At 39.2% G+C, this 24319-nt stretch overlaps 1 protein-coding gene across 1 annotated transcript in view; it reads right to left on the bottom strand.

Moving 5' to 3' along the window:
* LOC149251467 (dnaJ protein ERDJ7-like) overlaps positions 1-24028 on the bottom strand; it is a 140936-nt gene extending 116908 nt beyond the window's left edge. The window contains exons 1-3 of the mRNA XM_089453896.1: positions 23909-24028; positions 19110-19160; positions 18872-18952 (exon numbers count right to left, since the gene is read on the bottom strand). Coding sequence (XP_089310022.1) covers positions 18872-18952; positions 19110-19160; positions 23909-24028 — 252 coding nt within the window. The remainder of the gene's footprint in view (positions 1-18871; positions 18953-19109; positions 19161-23908) is intronic.
* Between the last annotated feature and the right edge of the window lie 291 nt (positions 24029-24319).

Genomic DNA, 24319 nt, shown 5'->3' with positions numbered 1-24319 from the left:
ATGATCTTTAGATCAATCCTACACCTCTCGATGAGAGGGATCCAAGAAAAATATCAGCTTCCATTAATAAGATAACCCACATGGAGTTTGGCCCTAGTTGCCAATTTTAACACATACCCTTCCATAGTGGGCTTTAGCATGTACAGGTGTCTCCAAGCTCAATAAGGGGGTTAACCAAGGACACTATTAAGTGGTTTCTACCTCTAAAGGGTGTGACATGTCTATGGTACATCCATCAAGCGGTAGGTGGTATGTGATATAATGGTGGAATGAATAGGGCATCTAGGGAAGGCTCCATGCCACATGTCACAGTACAAGGGTAGCCATAATAAGGGAAGCCCACATTTGGGTGTATGAATGTAGGAGGGAGAAATTGTGGTACAAGAGTTACCCCCGCCTTTGTTTTTCCACCCTTCTTCATATGCCTTTTACCTTTGATTAACTTTCTTCATAACTGCTTGGGGCTCCAGGGAATGAGAGCATGATGTGTAGGATATAGCAGTGATCACCCCCTTAAGGGGTGGCAGTTCATCACCCACCAGAGGTTGGGACAATCACAGGTTCCTTAATGATGTAAGGGGACGATATGATGGGCCCTAGGAACTAGCGTGATGGCCATAATGATAGGGGTAGAGCTCATGTTTGGCTTTTGCCTATGTGCTAAATGTGTATGTCCCAGCCATCTTTTGCATTTTATGGTACATTTCCTGTTGAGAGTGGCCAAATTATGCTTTTTCTTTTTCTTTTAGTTGCATCAACCTTCGGGGCATCGTTTCAGGCCTAACCCAAGGTGTGGACAAGTGGAGGGGGAAGCTAACTCCTTGTAGACCCAATGGACAAATGTGGACCCGGATGGGAAAAGTGATGAATGGGGTTAAAGTGACAGGAGGGGAATGAGATATATGGTGCCAAGAAGTAGGATCACACAACCAAAATCGGAACTTCCCATGTAGTGTCAGCCTTAAAACTAGTAGCCAATAAAGGAGATCCCACAAGACTAGGATACAAGGTTAACCATCAAATCAGGCAAAGGAGACAAGAGTACAGACCTACCCACTCTTTCCGTCAAATCCCCCCACTAATCCATGCCCAAAAGTGTCCATGACAAGTAAACAAAACTACCCAACTATACAATGAAAAGCCATACCTTCAGGGTCCACAGGACCACCTTCAAACATATGATCATAACAAATGGGCGAGGGACCACATGGTTGGCTCAAGTGACGGAGATAGTGGCACATCAAGCTATCTGGTGGGTGCAAGGGGTTGTTGGCCACTGGCTGAGGGCCATCTAAGAGAAAAATTGTTCTCCTATAGATACTACCCACAAGTGGTGGGTAACAAGCTACAAACATCCACACTCTCTCTTAGCAATGGAGGTCCTTCTGCCACTTGGAACTTCAATCCTGGAATTGCATTCACTGTCTTGGCTGCTCCTTCTAAACTAGAATCCCACACCACCATCTGTCTTGAAACATCCTCGAAATCTTGTTATCCTTAGCCTAGTTCCAAGAAGCCTCCTACTCCTAAACATCATGTAAGGTCATCTCATACCAAGACACCTTCTTACAACTTGGTGAAATTTTTTGACTTCTCCCCTTCTAAACTTAAATGCTTACTCCCTCTTAGTTGTTCAACCTTCGGAGCTTCCTGCTCCTTGTCCCTTGTCACTACTCTACTTGTGGCCCCTGTGCTAAGTCCTTCTAGCACCTACCTGAAACAAGTTGGTTTATAGATATGCCAAGACTTTCCTCATCAGTTTGTCTCGATCCTTTGAGACATCCACTAAAGCTACTTCCAGTCCCTCAACTAGTACAGTCTCCCTCTCTCCCTCTAAGGGTTGACCTCTACCAATCCTGTTGTGAAGACCTGCTAGTATTGTCCTTCGTACCATGCTTTATCGAACACTACCAACCCATGCCTATCACAGTAAATCCCCTGCCTAGCAACTCTAGTTGGCCACTACATATTGCATCTACTCAATCATGACCAACACAAAACTCTACCCATGGCACGATCCTCTACTCTACTCCATGCCACCACCTGCATTGAACCCTATCACTTCCTCTATGATTGTCCCATCCATATCACGGTTGCACTATCCAACCCTTCTAATGGTTGGTTCCATTAACTTGTTCCCTGGTTCTTGGTCCATTCATGGCACCTTTGTCCCATGGTCTTTTCCTTACCAATCTCGATATCTAATGGTTGTACACTATTGCACCCACACGCTTGGTTGCTTTCTCCTATAGCATGTGTGGCCCTTCTCAGTGTTGGCTATGACAATTGTGTAAGGCTCGAGGCCCTTGTGGCTTTGACTCACTAGCTCGGCCCATCCACTGCAACTCAACTTGCATCTGCAACTCAACCTTGTTCCTTGTAGCAACCTCATCAATGCTTCCTCTGCAACAATGGCTCCTCTCATGACTAGTTCAGCCCACCTCTCAACAGCTTGTGGTGGCTCCATCTGACCCCTTATGGTCATTCCCTTGCGACAGCCTAGAGCTCTGCCCCTTCTCATGTGGCCAGGACTATTATCTTGATCTAAATAAGACAATTGCTCTCACATTTGTCATCAAGATCTGTAGACCATGTCTACTTTTGAGTTATTGTTAGTCTACAGCTATGGCAGCGAGCCCTTCACTGTCACCTAAGCCCAGTCTCATTTGAGTCAAATCCATCCCTTGTCTCAGCAGCTTCCTCATTGTTGAAATATGTAACTAGGTTTGGTCTTCATAATGACATATGTAATCAAGATTTTATATATATGATATAATGAGAAAAATAAATTTATTATTGTTGATCTTGAGGAATGGGTTTCATGCTCAAGGAAATTTATTTTTAGGTCAAGATCCCATTGTGAGCTCTTAGGGTTTGTTATTGAGTCATTGTCATGTATAAAAGACCCATTTCAAGCATGTTACATATTGTTAGAAAATTATTTGAGTCAAAGAAAGAGTCAAAATGACCCTCCAAGATCAAGTCAAGGGCTATCAATCAAGTCGGCTACACCAACAACAAGTCGGCCTTAAACAAAGACAAGTCGGCCTCATATCAAGTGACAAGGAGCCTATATAAGGAAGGTCTCAGCCTCATTCAAGGACACACTTCTCACACTTGACACTCGATCATAAGAAGGAGAAAAGGAGCGAAGAAGAGAAGGATGAACGAAGAGAAGAAAGGATGAATTTCTAAATTGTTTTTGGGTTATTTTCTCTCCACACGTGCGAGGAAGCTAGGGCACATTCTGCTGTTGCAAATCAGAAATTTAGTCACCTCAAGAAGACTGAATCAAGGCAAGGGAATGATCTATCTTGCAAGCCGAATTCACTAAGAAACTAGCCCAAGTCTAGCAAAGGAGAAAGAGGGTTAAAAGAGCCCTAATCTTGTCACACGTGCGAAAAGAACAGTCAATTGTAGGGGGCCGAGAATTGCAGGAAGGAGGGTCGAAAGTTTCAGACCAGGATTGCAGGGCCGAGGGTTAAGGATGAAGTAAAGATTGAAGCAATATCAAAGGAGAAATTGACTTTGACTTGAAGCAAGGATTGACTTGATCTTGGAGGAGTTGTTGGTCAAGGGTCTAGGTATTGGAATTCGTCAATTGAAGACTCTATAAGAAAAATAATTTTGTGGGTTTTCCTCTCAAGATTGGAGAGGTTTTGGCCCTGCCTGATCGCCTACATCTTGTGTCCCTTGTCTCATTCTACCTTATGTTTTGGTAGTTGTTTGATGAAGAAAACACAATAATAATCAAGTGAGAGAAAAAACTAAATAAGAAAAGTAAAATTACATCACAAGTAGTTATCAGAGAAAAGAAATCACCTACACTTGTTGCCCCCAGATTTCTCAACATGGTTTCAAAGCTAAGGTGACAAATCAAGGAAGGGCAGCTAAACAAAGGACATTCAAGGACAAAAGTTCTAAGAAGATTACAAGGGCATCAAATCATCAAGAAGATCCTCTCATCTTCAAGGCATTTCAAGGACAAGGATCACATCATCATCTTGAAGAAAGTCAAAACCCTAGTTCTTTCAAAGAAGGCATCTACAATTGGAACATTCTTAGGATCCTCGCTCAATCATCACCTCAAAGAAGGAGACCTCAAAGACCCTATATCTACTCAAGGAAAGGATACAAACCGAAGCATCTTGAAGTCCACTCATCCAAGGAAAGCGAGGGCGTGGTAATCATCATCAGAACCAAGAAGGCAACAGATTGAAGATATTGTCATCAAAGAGCATCTTCTCAAGTAAGTATCTTTTATGTCTACATCGGAATCTACCAAAATGTCTTCTTGCAAGGAAACCAACAAGTTGGTTGGTGCTTCAAACTTTCTTGCATGGAAGAAAAGGACAAACCTGACCCTCATAGAAAATGAAGTTATGGAACATGTTAAGGGCTCAATCACTAAACCTCCAAAGGAAGAAGCTCAAGCTCAAGCTCATGCAAAGTTCATGAAAGGGGAAGTAAGGGCTCAAAGGGTTCTTATAGAATCTATCAAGGACCCCCTCATTCCCTATGTATCAAAACTAGAAACGTCAAAATAAATATATGACAAACTTGTAGAATTGTTCTGCATAAGCACTATAGGAGAAGTGATCTTGTTAAGACGAGAACTCTACAAGATGAAGATATCAAAAGAAGAAGGAATAGCCTCGTACTTTATGAGGGTGTCTGAAATAAGGGATCAACTACAAGAGTTGGGAGAGATAATATCTGACAAAGAAATGACTACTATAGTGCTCAATGCACTACTAGAAGAATGGGGTAACTTTACATCAAGCATTTATGGGAAGAAGGAAGCTACTCCATTCAATGATCTATGGTCACTATGCAAAATTGAAGAAACCAGGTTGAAGGCAAAAAAGTGATGTAGGATCAACCGAGAAAACTCAAGCATATGCTGCCATGGCGAAGAGGAAAGGAAGGTTTGGGAAATTTGGTCCTCAAAAAAGAAAGAAGAATATGGTGAAGGTTCAATGTTATGGATGTCAAGAATATGGGCACTACAAGAGAGATTTTCCCAAACTCAAGAAGGACAACATCAAAAGAGGAAGAGAAGAAGCCCATGTCGCCGAAGAAGTAGAAGACGCTGAAAAGAAGAAATCTAAGAAGGAATAAATAAAAGATCTCTACTATGATTGAGATAAGTCTTCTCCACCTAGCTCTTTTCGATTCTCGTAAAATATGGCTATCATGATAGGAATCATTAGAAGCATGATAGGATGCATCATTTTAGAAGATGGCATCATAGGAGCATACGACTGAGGCAAGAGCTCAAGACATCATCATAAGAAGCTTGAAAGACAGTTGTAAGTAGGATTCTATGACAGTCATCATTAAAAGGAAGTAGCTCTTGGTAACCTCATTAGAATCATAAGTAGCACTTATGGGTAGAAGGAAGTCATCTAGTATAGACCTCATCATACATCATTAGGAAGAAGCATCTGCAAGATGAGGATAATCAGGATCCTCTGTTGAAATCTTCATTAGAAGGTTCATCTCTTGAAAGATGCATCACTAAGAATTCCACTTGGGAAGGGATTCTTTGTTTAGAAAAATGATGGTATAATGACAAAGGAATGCAGCAAGTCAAAGATGATTGAAGCACTCTCAATCAAGGATAGAACATTGCTGAAGAAAACCCGGATAACCAAAGAAGAAAAGAGGTATGTATGCATATGTTCAATGAGTCAAGTCATGTCATTATATAGTTGCAGATAGTAAGGATGCATGCTCTACCTCATAAGCATGATCAAGGAAAAGGGATCTCTTTCATTAAAAAGGATGCATAAAGGCATGGGTCACATATTAACTAGATGAAATCAACATAATATGTCCTTATATAGAATAAGAAGTGGTTGACAAAAATGAAGGAACTATGATTGGGAGTTCCTGGGAAGTAATATATGAAGAAAGAGAAAGGAAGAGATCGCGAAAAAATGCAACTATGGGGAAGGCAATCAACATAGAAATATGACTAGAAGAATTGACTATGATATCTCCATGGGAAAGATATGAAGACCTTGGAAAAGTCTGAAAAGAAAGAAGACCCTTGACAAATGAATATCTTGGAGATGTGTCAATATGAATGCAGGATGTTGATGTTGCAGCAAGCAGATGTCATGATGAAGGGCCATCACAAAAGGTAACTTTTGATTTGATGTTCATTTCTGATTTTTGAACAATATCTGGATGGGCTAATACAGGGCTACCAAAAGAAAGGTGTGGATGTCATTTACAACTGATACTCATGTGAAAGGATAGAAGATCCTAAAGGAGACATGATGCGAAAAAAGTAGTTGTATGAGGAAAAGCCAAATATGGTCCAATGGATCACTCTCTGAGGAAAGGAAGGATGACATGACTACCCTGATTCAAGAAGGAAAGTGATGGATGCTTGATGCCCTACATAGAAGTCCCAAAGATGAAGGCTCCATAATATTAGAAATGAAATTCATGACATCGAACGGAGGAGCTATACAAGCAACTAAAGGTCCCATGATCTCCACCAATGAATAAAAGAGCTACTGCAGGGAACAAGTCCCTAGTTAAAAGGGAGCTTGGAAGCAAGTTTCTGATTTAGTAAAAAAATGGAAGTAAGTCCCTACGTTAAAAGGGAGCTTGGACAAGTCCTTGGTTAAGAGGGAGCTTGGTTACATTCCTTTTATAGGAATGGGTACATTCCTTCATTGGAATGGGTATATCATCCCTAGTTGAGAGGGAGAGATAGACACATCATTCTTATCTTCACTTGGGAAAAAAAGAATGTAGGATTGGGTAAGCATCTAGCATCCGATACTCTTTGAGGATGTGGTAGGACATCCAAGGTAAGAGTAGTCGTAGAGGACCAATATTCATTGAGGGCTGGGAATCCAAGATAAGAATAGTCCAAGAAGGACATACCCTGTGAACACCTAGGTGGGGTATGCTCCTGGAGAAACAATGATGGTGTCTATAATTCATTGGTCTCGTCAGCATTGTGCTCTGATCTTGTGGAGAGATAGAGTTCTTAGTCAAGGCCTTGCTATGTGACAATGTTGGATGATATGATGTTATACAAATGGGCTACCAATCTAACTCTTCTTATGAGAATTCTTCAGATTGAGAATGTCCAAGTAGCTTGTATAGGTTATGAATACCTCCCTAGTTAAGAGGGAGTGTTGAAATATGTAACTATGTTCGGTCTTCATAATGACACATGTAATCAAGATTTTATATATTTGATATAATGAGAAAAATAAATTTATTACTGTTGAACTTGAGGCATGGGTTTCATGCTCAAGGAAATTTATTTTTAGGTCAAACTCCCATTGTGAGCTCTTATGGTTTGTTATTGAGTCATTGTCATGTATAAAAGACCCATTTGGGGCATGTTACATATTGTTGGAAAATTATTTGAGTCAAAGAAAAAGTCAAAATGACCTCCAAGATCAAGTCAACGGCTATCAATCAAGTCAGCTACACTAGCAACAAGTCGGCCTCATATAAAGTGAAAAGGAGCCTATATAAGGAAGGTCTCGGCCTCATTCAAGGACACACTTCTCACACTTGACACTTGATCACAAGAAGGAGAAAGAAGTGAGGAAGAGAAGGACAAAGGAAGAGAAGAAAGGATGAATTTATGAATTGTTTTTGGGTTATATTCTCTCCACACGTGCGAGGAAGCTAGGGCACATTCTGTTGTTGCAAATCAGAAATTTAGTCACCTCAAGAAGACCGAATCAAAGCAAGGGAATGATCTATCTTGCAGGCCAAATTCACTAAGAAACTACCCCGAGTCTAGCAAAGGAGAAAGAGGGTTAAAAGAGCCCTAATCTTGTCACACGTGCGAAAAGAACAGTCAAGGGGGGCCGAGAATTGCAGGAAGGAGGGCCGAAAGTTTCAGACTAGGATTGCAGGGCTAAGGGTTAAGGACGAAGTAAATATTGAAGCTACATCAAAGGAGAAATTGACTTTGACTTGAAGCAAGGATTAACTTGATCAAAGGGGTTGTTAGTCAAGTGTCTAGGTATTGTAATTCGTCAATTGAAGACTCTATAAGAAGAAGAATTTTGTGGGTTTTCCTCTCAATATTGGAGAGGTTTTGGCCCTACCTGATCACCTACATCTTGTGTCCTTTGTCTCAGTGTACTTTATGTTTTGGTAGTTGTTGATGAAGAAAACATAATAATAATCAAGTGAAAGAAAAAGCAATAAGAAAAGTAAAATTACATCACAAGCAGTTATCATAGAAGAGAAATCACCTACACATGATGCCCCTAGATTTCTCAACACTCACTGACATCTTGAAACTCTGTCATTGTTTTTCTAGTGCACTGCTACTCGGTGTCTCAGTTGTCACCCTCTATGCCTGCCTCCTTTGTCCAACCTTATAGTCTTCGTCGTTTCTGCCCAGCTGTCTACCCGTGGCTTGTCTACATTCATTCCATAAGGCCATATTGGTTCATGTTGTGGCTTGCTACCGCTACCTGCGTGATGTGATTGTCACCTGCACCTGAACGCCTACTTGCCACCCTGACTTCTCCACTGTCATCTATGGCTTCTACTACTATGGTTGTTCTTCAGCGGCTGTGACCCAACAGCCATGTTGGCCACCACACTCACCACACCTTTTTCTTTTCTTTTTTATCACTTCACCAAAAAACTCAACCGAATTTGACCCTTAAAAATGTTTGCTCTTTAGCCAAACCGTATAGCCAATTTCTTTGGCTTCCCTTAAAAAAATTCCACTTGTACGATCACGGTTGAACCTAGCACATATGATTTAGAGATCTATACTATTCAAAATTTTCAAATATTATAACACATTAATTTTTCTCACCCTGATAATTTGGCAATTAGTTCCGAGTAGATTTACATCTACTGAATAAAAGCACAATTAGGGTATTAACAAAATAAATTCAATAAAAGAAAAAGGTACCAATCCCAATCACAAAAATGAAACAAGAAACTCTGCCAAATCACAGTTCTTCATTAAATTCTTCAAAACTTACATGGGATCCCTTCCTAGGAAAATGGCCCAACTGAGGAAATACATAGAACACTAGCTCTGATCCAGTTGATCAAGCCCTCCTTAAATGATCTAGATCTCCTAGTTCCCCCTTCCTCAAACCCAACACACTCATTTAGATGCCTCTCTCAATCTTGTGTTGTTGTATATGGTGTCTTCTCCTTCTACTTAGCCTTGCTTTTATAACTTTACAATGAACTAAATCCCTAACCCTAATCTCCAAAGTGACTATTGTTATAATATCTTGCCTCACTTGAGATCAGGGGTTGAGATTAAAACATATTGCTAAAGTAATTTACTTTACTTTTCCTAAGTTTACTTTAACTCAATAAGCCAACATAATAATTATGTGCTTTCCCTAACTCTAAGTTAGGCTAAGTTACAAGAACAACTTGCTCACACTAGAGAAGTGTCTAAGGAGACTTAGGGTAACTTCTACACACCAATACACTTGGGCCTCGTTGCTGCAAAATCTAGCAGGCCTTGGAGAGGGGCACCCTACAAGGCTAACACTAGACCAAGTGACAACAATGGGGTAGTGGCCCATTGTCACCATAGCCAAAACCCCCTACCCTTCATAAATTTTCACCATTGGGAGGGATCCTGGTATGTGATGAGGTCACCTAATGTACATTCTAGGGTTAGGGCACAAGGTGGCTCAATGAGACCTTCTACAACAAAGGCAAAATCTAGGCTCAAGACTCCAATTAGAGGCAATTTGATTTCTTTATAGAGGCCTGGGGTTAAGAGCACAAGCCCTATGGCTTGGTTGGTAAGTTGAGTGTTGGGATGGCCAAAGGTAAAGGCAAGGATTGGTAAGTTGCATGTTGGGATGGCCAAAGGTCAAGGCAAGGACAAAGGGTCTCAAACAATGAATATCAACAAGACCAACGCTCATGAAATCCTCAAGCAAACCCCAAAGTTGAAGCAAGACCAAACTAGGGTTCTACCTTAGGGAAAACAATTAGGGAGAAGAAATTTATCGACAAGATTGAAGTGGATGCCCACCAAAAGGAGATTTTGTGGCAAATTAATGTTTAGGCTCTCTAGTTCCACAAATGTACCTTGCCTAGGGATTCACACCAAGCCCTAGTTAGGAACATTGGACTTAAAGGGGTTGAATATAGAGAAGAAGAATTTATGGATAAAAATAAGATTGATCACCAACGAAATGAGGCTAGTGCCTTGTCCCTTAAGAGTATGGAGTCTATATGTGATAAGACAGCGAAATAGTTGCTAAGGAGGCCGATTTTTTTATGCCCTAGCAGTAAAAATTCAAGCATTTACCTACGCAAAGGATAATGGAATTTTCATGGGAGAGCTAGTTAAAGTTCACCACTAGGACATTCATTCACATGTTATGTATGCGTAATGCATGCAATAGATCACATAGATAGCATTCAATAAATTTCCAATGTATTGGTGCTAGCCCTCCCATGTCTCAAAGTACAAGACCATCCTCGTCTAGGCCCTGGATCAATTGCCCTCCCTCTAAGAGTGCTAAGTCAGCTAGGAGCATGTCGGGTCCAGGACAATCATCCCATAAAATTCATCAATGTAGGACAAAGTGCTACAACATTGTGGGTGTTGGATGTGCCCACAGCTACGTGAGATGCTTTGCCACTGCTTGGGGTCCCATGGCTCTCAACGCTCCACCAATGGGTGTCAATATGCACCTTTGGAAGGCTTGAGCCCCAATTAGGTTATTCAAGCCATGGTTGTGGAACTACATGACAATTACAAACAATACATAGTGTTAGCAACTGCATCATTAGGTACATTTAATCATTTTTGCATCTAAGTTAACCAAACTTGAAAGTAATGGGCAATTTGATACTTCAAATAAGGCTTCCCTTTCAAAATTACAACTTCGAACTCGCCATGTTGTTACCTCCCTAGGTAGGTGTGGCGAATAGACCACCCTATTAGGAATTTCTATCCAACAAGGGGAAGTGACATGTCCTCGGTCCACCCTTCAATTGATAGGTGTCGTGTGAATAATGATGGAGCAGAGAGGAGAAGACTTCATGGCCAAGTGCCATGTTCAAAGGGACCAATCAGAGGCTTGACGTCAAGTAGGCTGCACAGAGGGTCAGAGCGCTGAGTTTCTAAAGGCAAGTTGTGTCGGGGATTGCCAGTGGGGCGAGGAAATTCCTCACTAGAATTTTGCCATTATTTTTCTCTATAGGATTTCCAAATCTCGACATCCAGTTGTACTCGGAATTTCTCATTGTTCCAAAATAATAAAACCCTCAAGTACTACATCAATTTTCCCGCATTGGATTTTTCCTGTTGAGAAATCTAGGGCATCAAGTATTAGGTGATTTCTCTTCAATTAGTAACTGCTTGTGAGTGTCTTTTACAACTTTAGATTACGATCTTCTTTTACTTAAATTATTAATGTTCTTCTTCATCAAACAACTACCAATGCATGAACATAAATAGACAAGAAACACAGAATGTAGGCTATCAGCTAGGGCCAAAACCTCTCACTCTTTGAGAGGAAAACCCACACAAATTCTTCTTATAGAGATTCCAATTGACGAATACCAAGACCAAGACACAAGTTCTCTTGATTGTCAATTTTCTGCGCTTTTCTTCATCTTGACTTCTCTTCCACTTCGACCTTCTTAGCACTGAGATATCATCATCACCGAGACTTTGTCACTGACATGACACCGAGATCTCTTTACTATAGTTGTACCAAAACATAGATATAGTGGCAGCATTAAAACAAACTACGGTCACTAAGATCTATCCGAACACACTGAGATGGTCATCAAAACTATGATGGCAATGAACTGTTATGGCACCAAGACTGTATTTCTGAACTTGTAATAACACCGAGACAGAGAGACCCTTCTTGTGATAATACCGAACCTTGATCACTGTAATCTCACCAAATTTCTCCTTGTTGTACCGAGACAGAGTTTCACCCTTGACTGTGAGATAGCACCGAATTTATCTTCTGCAATTTAGTACCCTTATCCAAGCTTCATCACCGAAACAATCTCTGCACTCCTATCTGAACTTACCTCTGTGATTGTCATCCGAAATCTCAGAGAGATATGTGAACTTCTTCATTGTGGAAATGTGAAGACCCCATCCACATATATATAGTAGTTTGTCCTATATAAATAAGCCAACATGTGCATCCGAATAGGTGTGTCTTCATTAGGTGAAGCCGACATCAGTTCTTTACTTCAACTTGAGGCCGACTTGAAGAGGAAAATTGTGTGCTTGTCTTGGAGGGCTACTAGACCATACTATTGACTCATATACATTTGTAATATGCCCAAGAAAAGTTCTTCATACATGACATTGACTCTTTTTGCCAAATCCAAAGGCTCTCAATGGGAGCCATTTAAAAATAAAATCTATTGCTCATGAAACCCATGAAGCAAGCATTACAATAATAATTTTATTTTTCTTCTTTTCATCATTTACAAAAATCACAATTACATGTCATTATGAAGACCAAACCTAGTTACATTTTTCAACATTTCCAGGGACATTTGTCCAAAAAATAATTGTGTTAATTTTATGTGTGTGTGCTAGCATTTCTCAGCTTCCAGCGTTTTATTTTTCCGCAGAAATTTATTTGTTAAGGTTGCAGTGTATTTATTTCAATATTTGTCGTAGCAGATAAATTGTTAATTAATTAACAATTAGGAGAAATAATATCAATTGCTGCAATAGGATTCTAGTGAAGGAACTTACACATGGTATCAAAGCGCAATTGATTAGTTAGAGAGCTTCGAAAAATGAAGGAAAGGAATTTCGCTGCTCAACAAGGGCAGCAGGCCGAAATTCCCGAGGGAAGCGCATTATTTTGCTAGGTCGTCGAGTTGCTTGAGGAAAGTTCAATTTTTCTGAGAGGGGCAGAAAAATCCGATCCTTCCAGATCGAGTGATTCCAAAAACGAAGGGAGCAACTCGGTACTTTCATTGGGCAGATCTCTAGCTAAACGCAGAGGTTTTTGCAGCAGTGCACTAGAGCAGAGCCAGCCAAGGTTGTGTGGGAGCTCCCCCCCCACACCCCCACTCCCAATTCGCACTCCGGGCGAGAGCGACTCGGAGCTAGTCGGGGGCGCACTCCCGGCAAAAAAAATGCTCCATGGTTTTTCGATAGCGTTTTTCGGGAGCATTTAGTCTTTTTTGCAAAAAAAAAATGCAGTAATATTCCAAATGCAATTTTTTTCAAAGAAACAAATAAGTTTTGAGTGGGGCAGCCTAACGATCAAGCCCATGGCTCTAGTATTGATATGCAATTCATAGTAAGTGGCATTCTCCTTAATCTTCATTTTCAACCTTTTACTTAAATTTTTAACATTACCATGAAATGACTAAGGATGTTTGAGAGTGGTTCCAACCTCATTGGATTTCATATGGAGAAAGTAGAATTTTATATTTCATTCAAAATCCAGCAGACTTATTAGTTTTTCAGGATTTTAGGATTGGGGGGATTGCAATGTTTCCATTTGATTTTGTCAAGTATTAGGGTATGGAACTCATATTTAATCAAGAGAACCCATCCCTCTATGTACCTTGATGTTAGTGACATTGGTTGTCAAACTCCTCTATCATGACCCTCCTAAAAATGTATGCATCACTCAAACAAAATCTTGACTTGACATGCTATGGTTTTTCTATATTATGTTAATGCTTAGAGGGTGATATTAATGACAAAGATCTTGATTTTCCAACAAGACTAAAAAATTAAACATTTCTCGTGGCAACAAGAGGCCCAAACATTAGCAATAGATAATAGATTTACTTGTCTTTTCTAGTTTCTAGTAGTTTTTATAACTATTGACTCTTTCATATTTATTATGATATTTTTTGTAAACAATATATGACAATTTAAGTTTGAAGTTTGAAGTTGGCAATTATAACTCATTGGTAATGAATTATGAATATGATGCGTCGTGAAAGTTGAAAGTTGTTTCATTTCATTTCATTTTATAACATTTCATTTCATGTTAGATATTATTTGTTGTAATGGTTACACTTAGCTTACAAGTACAACTTTGGTGATCAATGATGATAATTGTTATATATTGAATTTTGAAAGCTTGAAACTTTAAGATTAATGAATCATGAGACTCAATATGTTGTATGTTACTATGTTACTAACTTGTGGACATGGTTGACGAAGATTATAACTTCTAGATGATTGTCATTATATGGTTCAATCTATGTTTCTTATGTTTTTTATATCTAATTCATCATTCTACATGCTTTAGTTAACAAATATGCATCAAAATATAAAAATATATATATATATTTATATAAAAACACTCCCGCAATGAATCCCAAACCGGGAGCTTCTGAAAATGTCGCTTCCACTCCCTATTTTCGCTCCCACTTCCCAGGTAACCTTGGAGCTAGCATTAGGGTGGAAGAGAGAAGAGACCCACACACAGAGGGAAAATTTTCCTCATGGAACTTCTAGTCTCAAGAAGTTCGATTTTCATTGCCGATCGGCAGTAGTTGTGAGGAGATAATTTCACTCCAAAAGGGAGTGTGAGTAGCAAAGCAGCAGTTGAGCAGAAGGAAAGAGGACTTCAACAGTTCGTTGAGATGGCCACTGTTGGGCTTCGTGTTCAGGACAGGTTGGATGGAGCTTCCAACTACGTCATCTGGAAGGCAAGGATGTTCTTTCTTCTAGATGAATATGGCCTGATAGCCTATATTGATGCACTGGCGACAGTTCCTCTAGATGCAGAGCAGCAAAACGAGTACAAGAAAGAGATGGCATGGGCGAAACAGTTGATCCTAGATGGAGTCTGGGATCATGTTGTTTTACATGTAGCTGGCAAAGATACAGCCAAGCATATGTGGGACGCTCTCTCCACATTGTATCAGGGTACTTCTGAGCAGCGGAAGATGTACCTAGACGAGAAGTTGAGACTCGTCTAAATGCAGAAAGAGGAAGGCATAGACCCCTTCCTTACCAGGATTCAGGAGGTCTGAGACCAATTTTCAGTTGTTGGGGCAGCGCATCAACCCACGGAACTAGTGCAATTAGCACTCAATAATGTCTCAGATGAGTGGGAGGTCTTTGTCCAAAGCATATTGGGCAGAGATAGGCTACCAGACTCGGATAGAATGTGAGCCAATTTGCAGCAGGCGGAGTTGAGACGAGCTCTTTAAAGAGCTCCATCAGTGGCAGCAGCAGCGGATCGAAGACGGTGAAGGAGGAGGACAATGTGGCCTTGGCATCAAAGAGTCCCAGTCAAGGACAGGGGAGCAAAGAAAGAAGAAGAAGGACCTATCAAAGGTCAAGTGCTTCAAATGTGGTGATCTCAGTCACTACAGTACCCAGTGTCCTCTCAAGAAGAAGGACAAGGAGGAGAAGCAGGACCAGCAGGCAGCTTCAGCAAAGATCGATAGGTTTTCCTCCAGGCTGGAGGAAGACTTCGTTATGTTTGTCGATATACCTCCAGAAGTGAGGTGGGGTGACTTGGTGTTGTAGCCCCAAAGTGCTACAAATGGGCAGGATCCTTGAGGAGTCCACCTCATGGATCATTACCTGGCTACGGGGACCCACAGTAGTCAGTAGCAGGATGGATCAATGGAAGTTGATGCAGTCAAAGACCAGGTGACAGTTGCAGACTAGTAGCAGTGAGATGTTGAGAAGCATAGTGCAGAGTTGGCAGCAGTGCAGTTGACACAGTGCAAAGTCAGCAGCAGCGCAAACCCTTCAGTGACAGTGCAGATGCTAGTAGCAGTGAGAAACTCGAGAGACAGATGCATCATACTAAACACAGTTGATTAAGTATTTTGGATGCTGTGCTGTTGCAGTTTGTAGTTGCAGCAGAAGGGAGTTGCAGTGCAGATGCAGTGTTGGCAGCGATATGGCAGCATCAGCAGCAGCTCAAATGCAGCGTATAACGGAGTTGCGCAGTGGTTGGTGGGCAGTATTGCCAAACATCAGCAACATGACAGGAGATGATGCAGAGACAAGGTGTTGCAGCAGGGAGTGCAACACTAGAGCACATTCCTCGCTAAGAGGGAGTGTTAGTTTTTGTAGCATCGGATGTATTCTAGCCACGAAATGTGGTAGAGAGGCTAGAACACATGAGATCAATCATTTCTGGAAATTCTGCCTAGAAATTACTTGATTAGATTATTAATCAGTTTTTAAATATTTCCTAAGTCTAAACTTAGGGAATATGGTTAATTAATCAGTATTAATTAAGTCAAGGCGAGAATCATCTAGATATTCACATGGATCAATCCAAAGATAATCCTAACCATCGATCATGTTTTAATCTTGATCGTTGGTGCTCCAACAGAGGATTATAAGAGATGGTTGATGTGGTGATGGAGAGTACACTTGAGCAGTTTGATTTCTTGGTAGATCGATTTCCAGAGTAGCAGAAGTCAGTTGTCGGAGAGAGCTAGAGATCGAAGCAGTGAGTGAGGAAAAGAAACAATGAGATTAGACGAAGTATTCCAGATCCAATAAGTGCATTTGCAGAGAGGCAGAAGAGCCACAAAGAAGCTGACGCAGGGGTAGTGCAGCAGCTTCTAGAGGCAAGTTCAATTTGTTGAGAGGGAAAGACGTCTTCAATTTCAGAGGTCGGGAAGGAGTGGCGGAGAGGCATCTTTCCAGCCAGCAGAGAGCAAAAGGACTTCATCAGAGACCAGTCAGAGGCTTGACGTCAAACAAGATGCGCAGAGCAGTGCAGAGGTTGAAGCAGAGGGTTAGAGGGTCGAGTTTCTGAAGGCAAGTTGTGTCAGGATTGCTTGTGGGGTGAGGAAATTCCTTAGTAGTTTTTTGCTAGTATTTCTCTCTGTAGGATTGCTAGATTTCGACATCCAGTTGTACTCAGAATTTCTCACTGCTACATAATAATAAAACCCTCAACTGTTGCACCAATTTTCCTGGATTAGGTTTTTCCAAGGACATTTGTCCAAAAATAAATGTGTTAATTTTATGTGTGTCCCAGCATTTCTTAGCTTCCATCGTTTTATTTTTTCGCAAAATTTTATTTGTGAAGGTTGCAGTGTATTTATTTCGATATTTGTCGTAGCAGATAAATTGTTAATTAATTGACAATTAGGAGAAATAATATCAATATTTAATAGGGTTCCAGTGTAGAAATTTTCACACAAGATGCCTACCTCAAGACACTAGCTAACCAAGATGGTACTTCCAATAGGAGTTCAAGTTCAATTTTACATACTGAACCTTGGTTTTCCCATTATTTAAGGCCAAACCTAGCCACCCCACCTCCTTTGTACAATTCTCTAAGAAGAGGAGCATGATTATTTAACAACTTCCCATAACAAAATCAACTTTGCTAGACACATATTTGTCTATGCAACATTCTTCCATAGCCAAAGTATTATTAGACAAGCTATCCACAACAATATCAAGTTTCAACCATTCAAGCACCACATTTGACAATGCAACATTCTCCCTCTACTACTACAGCCCTCACCCTTCATCATACTAGAGCACATTGCAACTTCTCACTGTACTAATAACCCTGCCTCATTACTGATAAATTGTTTAAGTTCTTGGTAGCTTCGGAAGGTCTTCTACATCAGCTTGGTGCCCTAGGATGTAGAATATGGTTGATTGCCTCTTTAGGTGTTTGCTTGGTGGAGTAGGTGATTTATGACTTAATTTCTTAGTCTAACTTAGGAAAAGTACAATAATAAAAGTCAATTAATTATTTTGGACTATTAAGCCAAAGTACTAAGGATAAATAATAAAATTATTTAAGTGACTTAGATATGATCTCAACCGTTGATCTCAAGTGAGGCGAGATCTAATCTCGGCCATCAATCACTTAGGAGATTAGGGTTAGGGATTTGGCTTAGTGAAGTTATAGAAGAAGCCTAATGGAGAGGCGAAGATACAACACAGCTACACAACATTGAGAGAGTGATTTTCTCAAAGGAGGAAGCGAGTTTCTCTAAAGTGGGAGGCTCGGCTAGACTGAACAAAAGGGAGGAAGAGTGCAAGGAAATTTCAAGAGTATTTCCAGGAGGCCGAGTTCAGGAAATCGAGAGGCCGACTAACTGAAGTGCAGGGGAGGCTGATTTGTGGAAAGGTCGATTTATCCAATAGGCTGATTTCCTTGAGTGTGCAGGGTCGTACAAGGAGGAAAAAAGAGGGTCGATTTGTTGGTGCCGGACGCTGAGTTCAGGAAATCAAGACACCAAGTAGTTGAAGCGCAGAGGAGGCTGATTTGTGGCGATGCCAATTTACCCAACGGGCTGATTTCCTTGAGTGCGCAGGGTTCATACAAGGAGGAAACGAGAGGGTCGATTTTTTGGTGCCGGAGGCCGAGTTTTTAAAGGCCGAACTCTTCAAAAGGTCAATTTTCAAGTGGGAAGAATTCCTTCGGCCGATTTTCCTAGTGAGGCCGAATTCCATGGGCCGATTTTCTCAATGGGGCTGAGTTACAGGTCCAATAGTGCATATTTATGTGTATTTTCTCTATGGGTCTAGGCCCACATTTTCCGGAGAATTTTAATGAAGGAAAATTGTTATGGGTGTATGCTTACTGTTGTGATGTGATTGATCTCTCAATTTTATTTTTTTCTGCAAATTATTTTTTTTGAAGTTAAATACCAGTGATTTTATTTTCCAGCAATTCAGAATTTTAATTGAAGTAATAAATAATTTTCTGTGAATTAAAATCATTGAGGTATAAATAAATCTGGGCTGCTAATGAAAATAAACATAAATAGCACAATTTACTTGACAATGCAATTTTATTATATAGGTATATTTCAAATAAAATATACAATACATGATACCCTTTTTCAAGTGAATAAAAAGATTTATTCTTCAATTCATGATCAACTTCAAAATCAACAATAAAAATCTCAGTACCTGTTGATGCCTGGTCCACTGATTCAAGTACTGGAATGCTGATAAAATAAGAAGAAGCCCAACCAAAACTGCTCGAAGGTCCTGCCAGTTTGCACTTTGTTTAAAATCCACTCTCTTGTATAAATGCAAATGAAATTTTAGGTGCTATGTATATGCACAATCCACCCAAACTATTTACTCTATCCCCATGGTATTCCATCTTTATAAAACAATCTTTTAAAAAGAAAAGTGGACTCACTGTTTTGTAACCATAGTAGGCCTGATAATAGCGAGCAGTGTTATAGAAGACCTGCAACCACATTAACAAAATTAAATAAAATACTTCCATGTAAACCACTACCAATGATGACAGTTGGACTGTAAAGTACTGCTCCTGATCATTAATAAATATCTTAAGCACTAAAAATTACTAAATACTAAATATCAGTATTCTTTATAATTATAACTGTGGCAAATTACAAAAATGATTTTATTGAAGGTGCAACTTATGGACCAAATGAGTCAATTTTCCGTTGCTAAGAGGAATAAGTTTGATCATACAGCTAAGATTAATGAGACCTTTTCAATTACATTAAGGTAATATTACATATTTTAAGTCATTCCACATTTCTATACATTTTTAATTTACCTTTAGTGTATGAAACAAATTATCTATGCTAGCAAGGAAGACTTTACTTTAGCAACTTATCATATTGCCATGAAGTCGTTTTCAAAATTCTAAAGGAAAAATAAATTTGTGATCTGTTAGGTATTGTTAAAATTCACAATAACTATTCTCAGCCCCACATACTCTATGATATGAACAAAGTTCATTATCACACAGAATATTTCAAACATCTGGAATATATGAATATCCATCATAGGATAAATCATATCATATTTAAAACATCTGGAATATATGAATATCCATCATAGGATAAATATAATATGATTGTTCAATGAGGGCCCCGTATATATACTAAGTGGGATGCCCTTACATGAATAGTCATGTCCCGACTCCCAACTAATTGACATGTATTTTCATAATTATTTGTTATAAATTTTAATTATCATTATTATTTATTGATATATTTATGTTCATAACATTGCTTTCCCTTTAGAAATGTTTTGTCTTCAAAGCATATTTGATGAAAGGCTTGATATCTTTTTCTCTCTCGTAGTCTCTTGCATCATTTCCAATTCTTGCAACTGTCATATTTGATGATACAAGACGATATGATCTTCTAATTGCGGTACAAATTGTCACACTGTGAAATGATCTAACCATCCCAAATCAATCTTCTGTGGAACCTTGTCGTTATTTAATATCTAGGATGAATTCTTATCATAAGAATTAATTTCACTAACATCTATATTTTTTGGAACATAAGTTGGTTGTTTCTATCATATATGATTCATACGTTGATTGATTAAGGTGCCTACTTCTATGATGAGGATGTTGATAAGATATTTTTGTAACCTATTTTTCCCTTGTCATGTGTTGAAAATTGGCAGCTCACAAATGAATTTCCTTAAATAAAATTTCATTTCTGACAATTTTTTAGTGACTTTCTAAAAATAGAAAGTCATGTCTAGCATCTCAAGTATGACTTTCCAAAAATAGTAAATCACCTTGTATCAATTGGTAATCAAATATAGTTGATGGAAAACCACTCATCATTAATCAATCCTAATAGTTCAATTTTGACTTAATTATCAATATTATCATTATCCTTATGATACTATGATATTATTATCAAAAAGAAATTCAAGTCACCTTACCTTCATACTTCGGACCCCTCTCTCCTTAATGTCTCACATGACTCAATGTCTCTCTCTTTCTATGAATGGTGGTGGACAGAATTCAGGGCAGCTATGTATGGTGGTCAGTATGCATCTGCATCATCGTTTTATGGGGGTTATGTATGGCAGTCGGTATGCACCTGAAGTGACATGGCGGACAGAATTCAGGGCTGTCAAAATTCGTGGATGGTAATACACAATTAAAAAAAAAAATAGTCACTGTGGACACTTGATTAAACTGTAAGAATTTGGTGTACGGTTGGGGCATGATGATATGGTGACCAACAGATGCGCTATACAAACACGTACATGTAGAAATTGGTATGAATTGCAACTGATGTTGGTAGTACGAATTGCATTGACAGTGTACGGATTATGTGGTGGTTGAAACATGTGTAGAATTCTCATTGTAGATTAAACTGATTATGCAATGTACTAAAGAAAAATACTTAATCTACTTCTACAATCAAACTTGCAGAAGCTTAATCGATTTTGAGCAGGATCAAAGTTTCAAACAGAACACATATAATTGAGAAGAAGAAACAATCAAACATGAAACACAGAAGAGTACTCTAGGGAAAGCCTCAGCTAAAAACCCCGCTATCTGTATTATCATACAAGTGGAAATATCTCAAGATTACACAAAGCTTTAGCTCACAAGCTATCTAGCTCTCAGTACAATCCCTCACTGCTGCTCATACACAGAATAGATAACACATATGCCTTCCTTCAATCCTCCAAGCCTCCTATTTCCTTGCGTTGTTTCTCCTGGGTGATCCAGCTGTAACCTGTGTGATTCTCACCTCACACACTGCTCTAACCTCTGTAGAAACTGCGCAATCCTCAAGGAATGAATTCCTTCTGCATGCAAGAGATATTCTCATAGGAATATTCTAGCAACTGATAGTACACTATCCCTACCTTTAATCTCAACTGGGTCTTTCTCTGAACTGACATGCATGAGTTATTTATGAGAGAATATTCAGTTATCTGGAGAACACTAGTTGCATGCATGCATGCATTAACTGACTGAACTCACAATTAGTTCCTCCAACTGTTTGGAACTAATTTAACTGGACTTAACTCAGTTAAATGAGCTAACTAATTACAACTCAAATACAACTCATCATTATCTCCTTAATTAAGGGATAACTTCCTCAATCAAAGGGATAACTATTGCATGTCTTCACAAAGACTTCATGTTTGAATTTCACCAACTAATTAACTCAGGATGAATCAATAAATTATTTTTCAAACAGTTGGTGAGACTAAATTCGAATTGTAATTCTCAATTTTAATTCAAGGACAAATTAAAATTGGAATATATCCTGAAATGCTATCTATAGTGTTGACCACTACATGTCAACTTCCCATAGCAGTACACCCCCTTTTTTTCGCAAAAGGGATAGCGCTTGATTGACGTGTCCGTGCCATTGGACAGTCATCGTCGACTTGATCAATTTATGTTGTAAACCCAGTCTGCATGTGTGAATTGTAAATAATCTTAGGAGAGCTGAGTCATGTATGTAAATTGCCTAGGTGGACCTAATTTTATAGTGATAATCTACGTTCCGGAAGGTTTTTTGTCTCACCGATCCATGATCGGCAGAGTTTTCCTTCAGCCTAACCCCAAAGCCGGAATGAATTTTGTCATCAGAATCTTAGAGGAATCCTAGTGTGTTGATCTGTTAGATTATATTTGGTCGCAGAACTGGGTGGTCTATGATGGTCTATGTCAAATGGGGTTTCCCCCTGAGATGTAAAATTGTAAAAGTCATGATGTAAAGTGTCTTGAGGGTTAGAAAATGTTTTAATCCCTCTTAAGTCCTAAGTCCTAGGTCCTAGGTGATTTTTCCAAAGGCTATGTTCGAGGATCCAAAAATAAAAATTAAAAAATTAAAAAAATTAATTAATTAAAAAATAGATAAAAATAATAATAAAATTTTAAAAATGATTAAAAAATAAATAATAATAATAAATAAAATAAAATAAAATAAATTAAAAATTTTAAAATAATAAAAAAATAATAAGTCAAATTTTTGAGTAAATAAATGCAGAATTTTAATTTTTTAATATATTAAAATGCATTTAAAAATTCGACAGATGAGATTAAAAGAAATCTTGATCCTCATCGACGGTCGAGATTAGTTTGGCATGGATCACTCGAACTAGCTGTTGGAGATTTTTCCATTAAATAGGGTGCTAGGGGTCATTTGAAACCAGATTCGATCTGTGAGTCTTGTGCTGAAGAAAGCTCTCCTGTAAACTTTTTCTAGTGCTAAATAAGAAAGACTTTGGGGTTGAAATCATGCTAGTGTTACTCTATTGAAGTGTTTGTGAGCTATTTTATTTTCTGCATATTTTAATTTTCAGCCATTAATAACAACGTATTGTAGAGTATTGTTGAACACAAGTATCTTGTTCACTTGCTAGGGTTTAAATGGTATTAAAATTTCTGAAGTAATGGCAGGTATCTCCATTGCTTCTGAGATCTAGTACTATTTTTCTCTCTTTATTGATGGTTGAAGTGAGCTGTGCAGGAAACCCTTATTGAAGAAGATCAGTGGGCGTTTCGAGAAGTTCTCAGCTGAACCAGCCAACTCCCACAAGCATTCTCTTGCAGAGCCCAGCTAGTTTTGATCCTAGGTTTATCATTTAAGTTTGTTTTTTTGAATTGCATGAGAGGTTTCTGAAGTTTTTCATAGTAAATCTGAAATTTTGATAATATTACTGCTGACTATTGATAAATCTGGCTGTTTAAGAGTCAAAAGTTGTAAATGGTATTTAGCTGATCTAGGGTTCTAATTTTGTTTTATGCACATATCATTTTTGGGTTTTCGGTTCTTTGTCATTGCAATTTGCAGGTATACGCTTTGAGAAATTTGCAGGGTTTTATCAGGCAAATTTGGAGCAGGGAATTTCAAATATTGATTTTGTGGAGAGATTCAGTGGTTTTTCTGGGCAATCTGTTTACTGTTGCCTGGAGTCTTCAGATTTTTTGGAAAAAAATTAGAAATTTTTTTTGGATCTGCACTTCTCCATTCACCACTGTCAAACCTGCACCCCTGTGTTATTCATATACTATTCTCCCTGCAAACTACAGTCACCATTTTCTTTACGCTGCTTTTCAATCCTCCGTTCCATTTCAGCAACCCACAAACGCACATTTCATTTTTCTGTTGGGCAGCATTCAGCTCTCAGCATAACCAGCATGCTGCCATCTTTCTCCTACGCAGTCTAAAATCACATTTTTACTTTCAAATCCGGAATCATAGCATCCAGGCCCGCGTTTTTGCTGAACCCTCCTCGCGTCACTGCTCCATCTGCTTTCTTTTTGCTGCCATTCGACCCTTCAAAGCTGCGTTTGGCTCCCATCAATGTAATCTTCTTTCAAAACGTTTCCCTCAGCGCAGACCAGGCATTCAATCCGCACCTGTAACTGCTCGTCGGCTTCAATCTGCGCATCGTCTCATTGCAAACTCCGTCGTCACACCTGCGTTGAACCCTCTCCATTGTGCGTCCTCATCACCTGTACGTTGTTGCCTCCAACTCCAAACCTTCAACCATTGATTCCTTCACACTGCAACTGCGTCCTCCTTGTGCCACGCACATTCTCAGCGTCTCAAAACGCAGTTTTCTGCTCACTGCTTGCACGTCCCCACGCTG

Source organism: Pinus tabuliformis, chromosome 7 (assembly GCF_031772625.1).
Source record: "Pinus tabuliformis cultivar Carrire ecotype Pingquan chromosome 7, CPIR1, whole genome shotgun sequence".
NCBI lineage: Eukaryota > Viridiplantae > Streptophyta > Pinopsida > Pinales > Pinaceae > Pinus > Pinus tabuliformis.
This window is presented reverse-complemented; position numbering and strand designations above follow the sequence as displayed.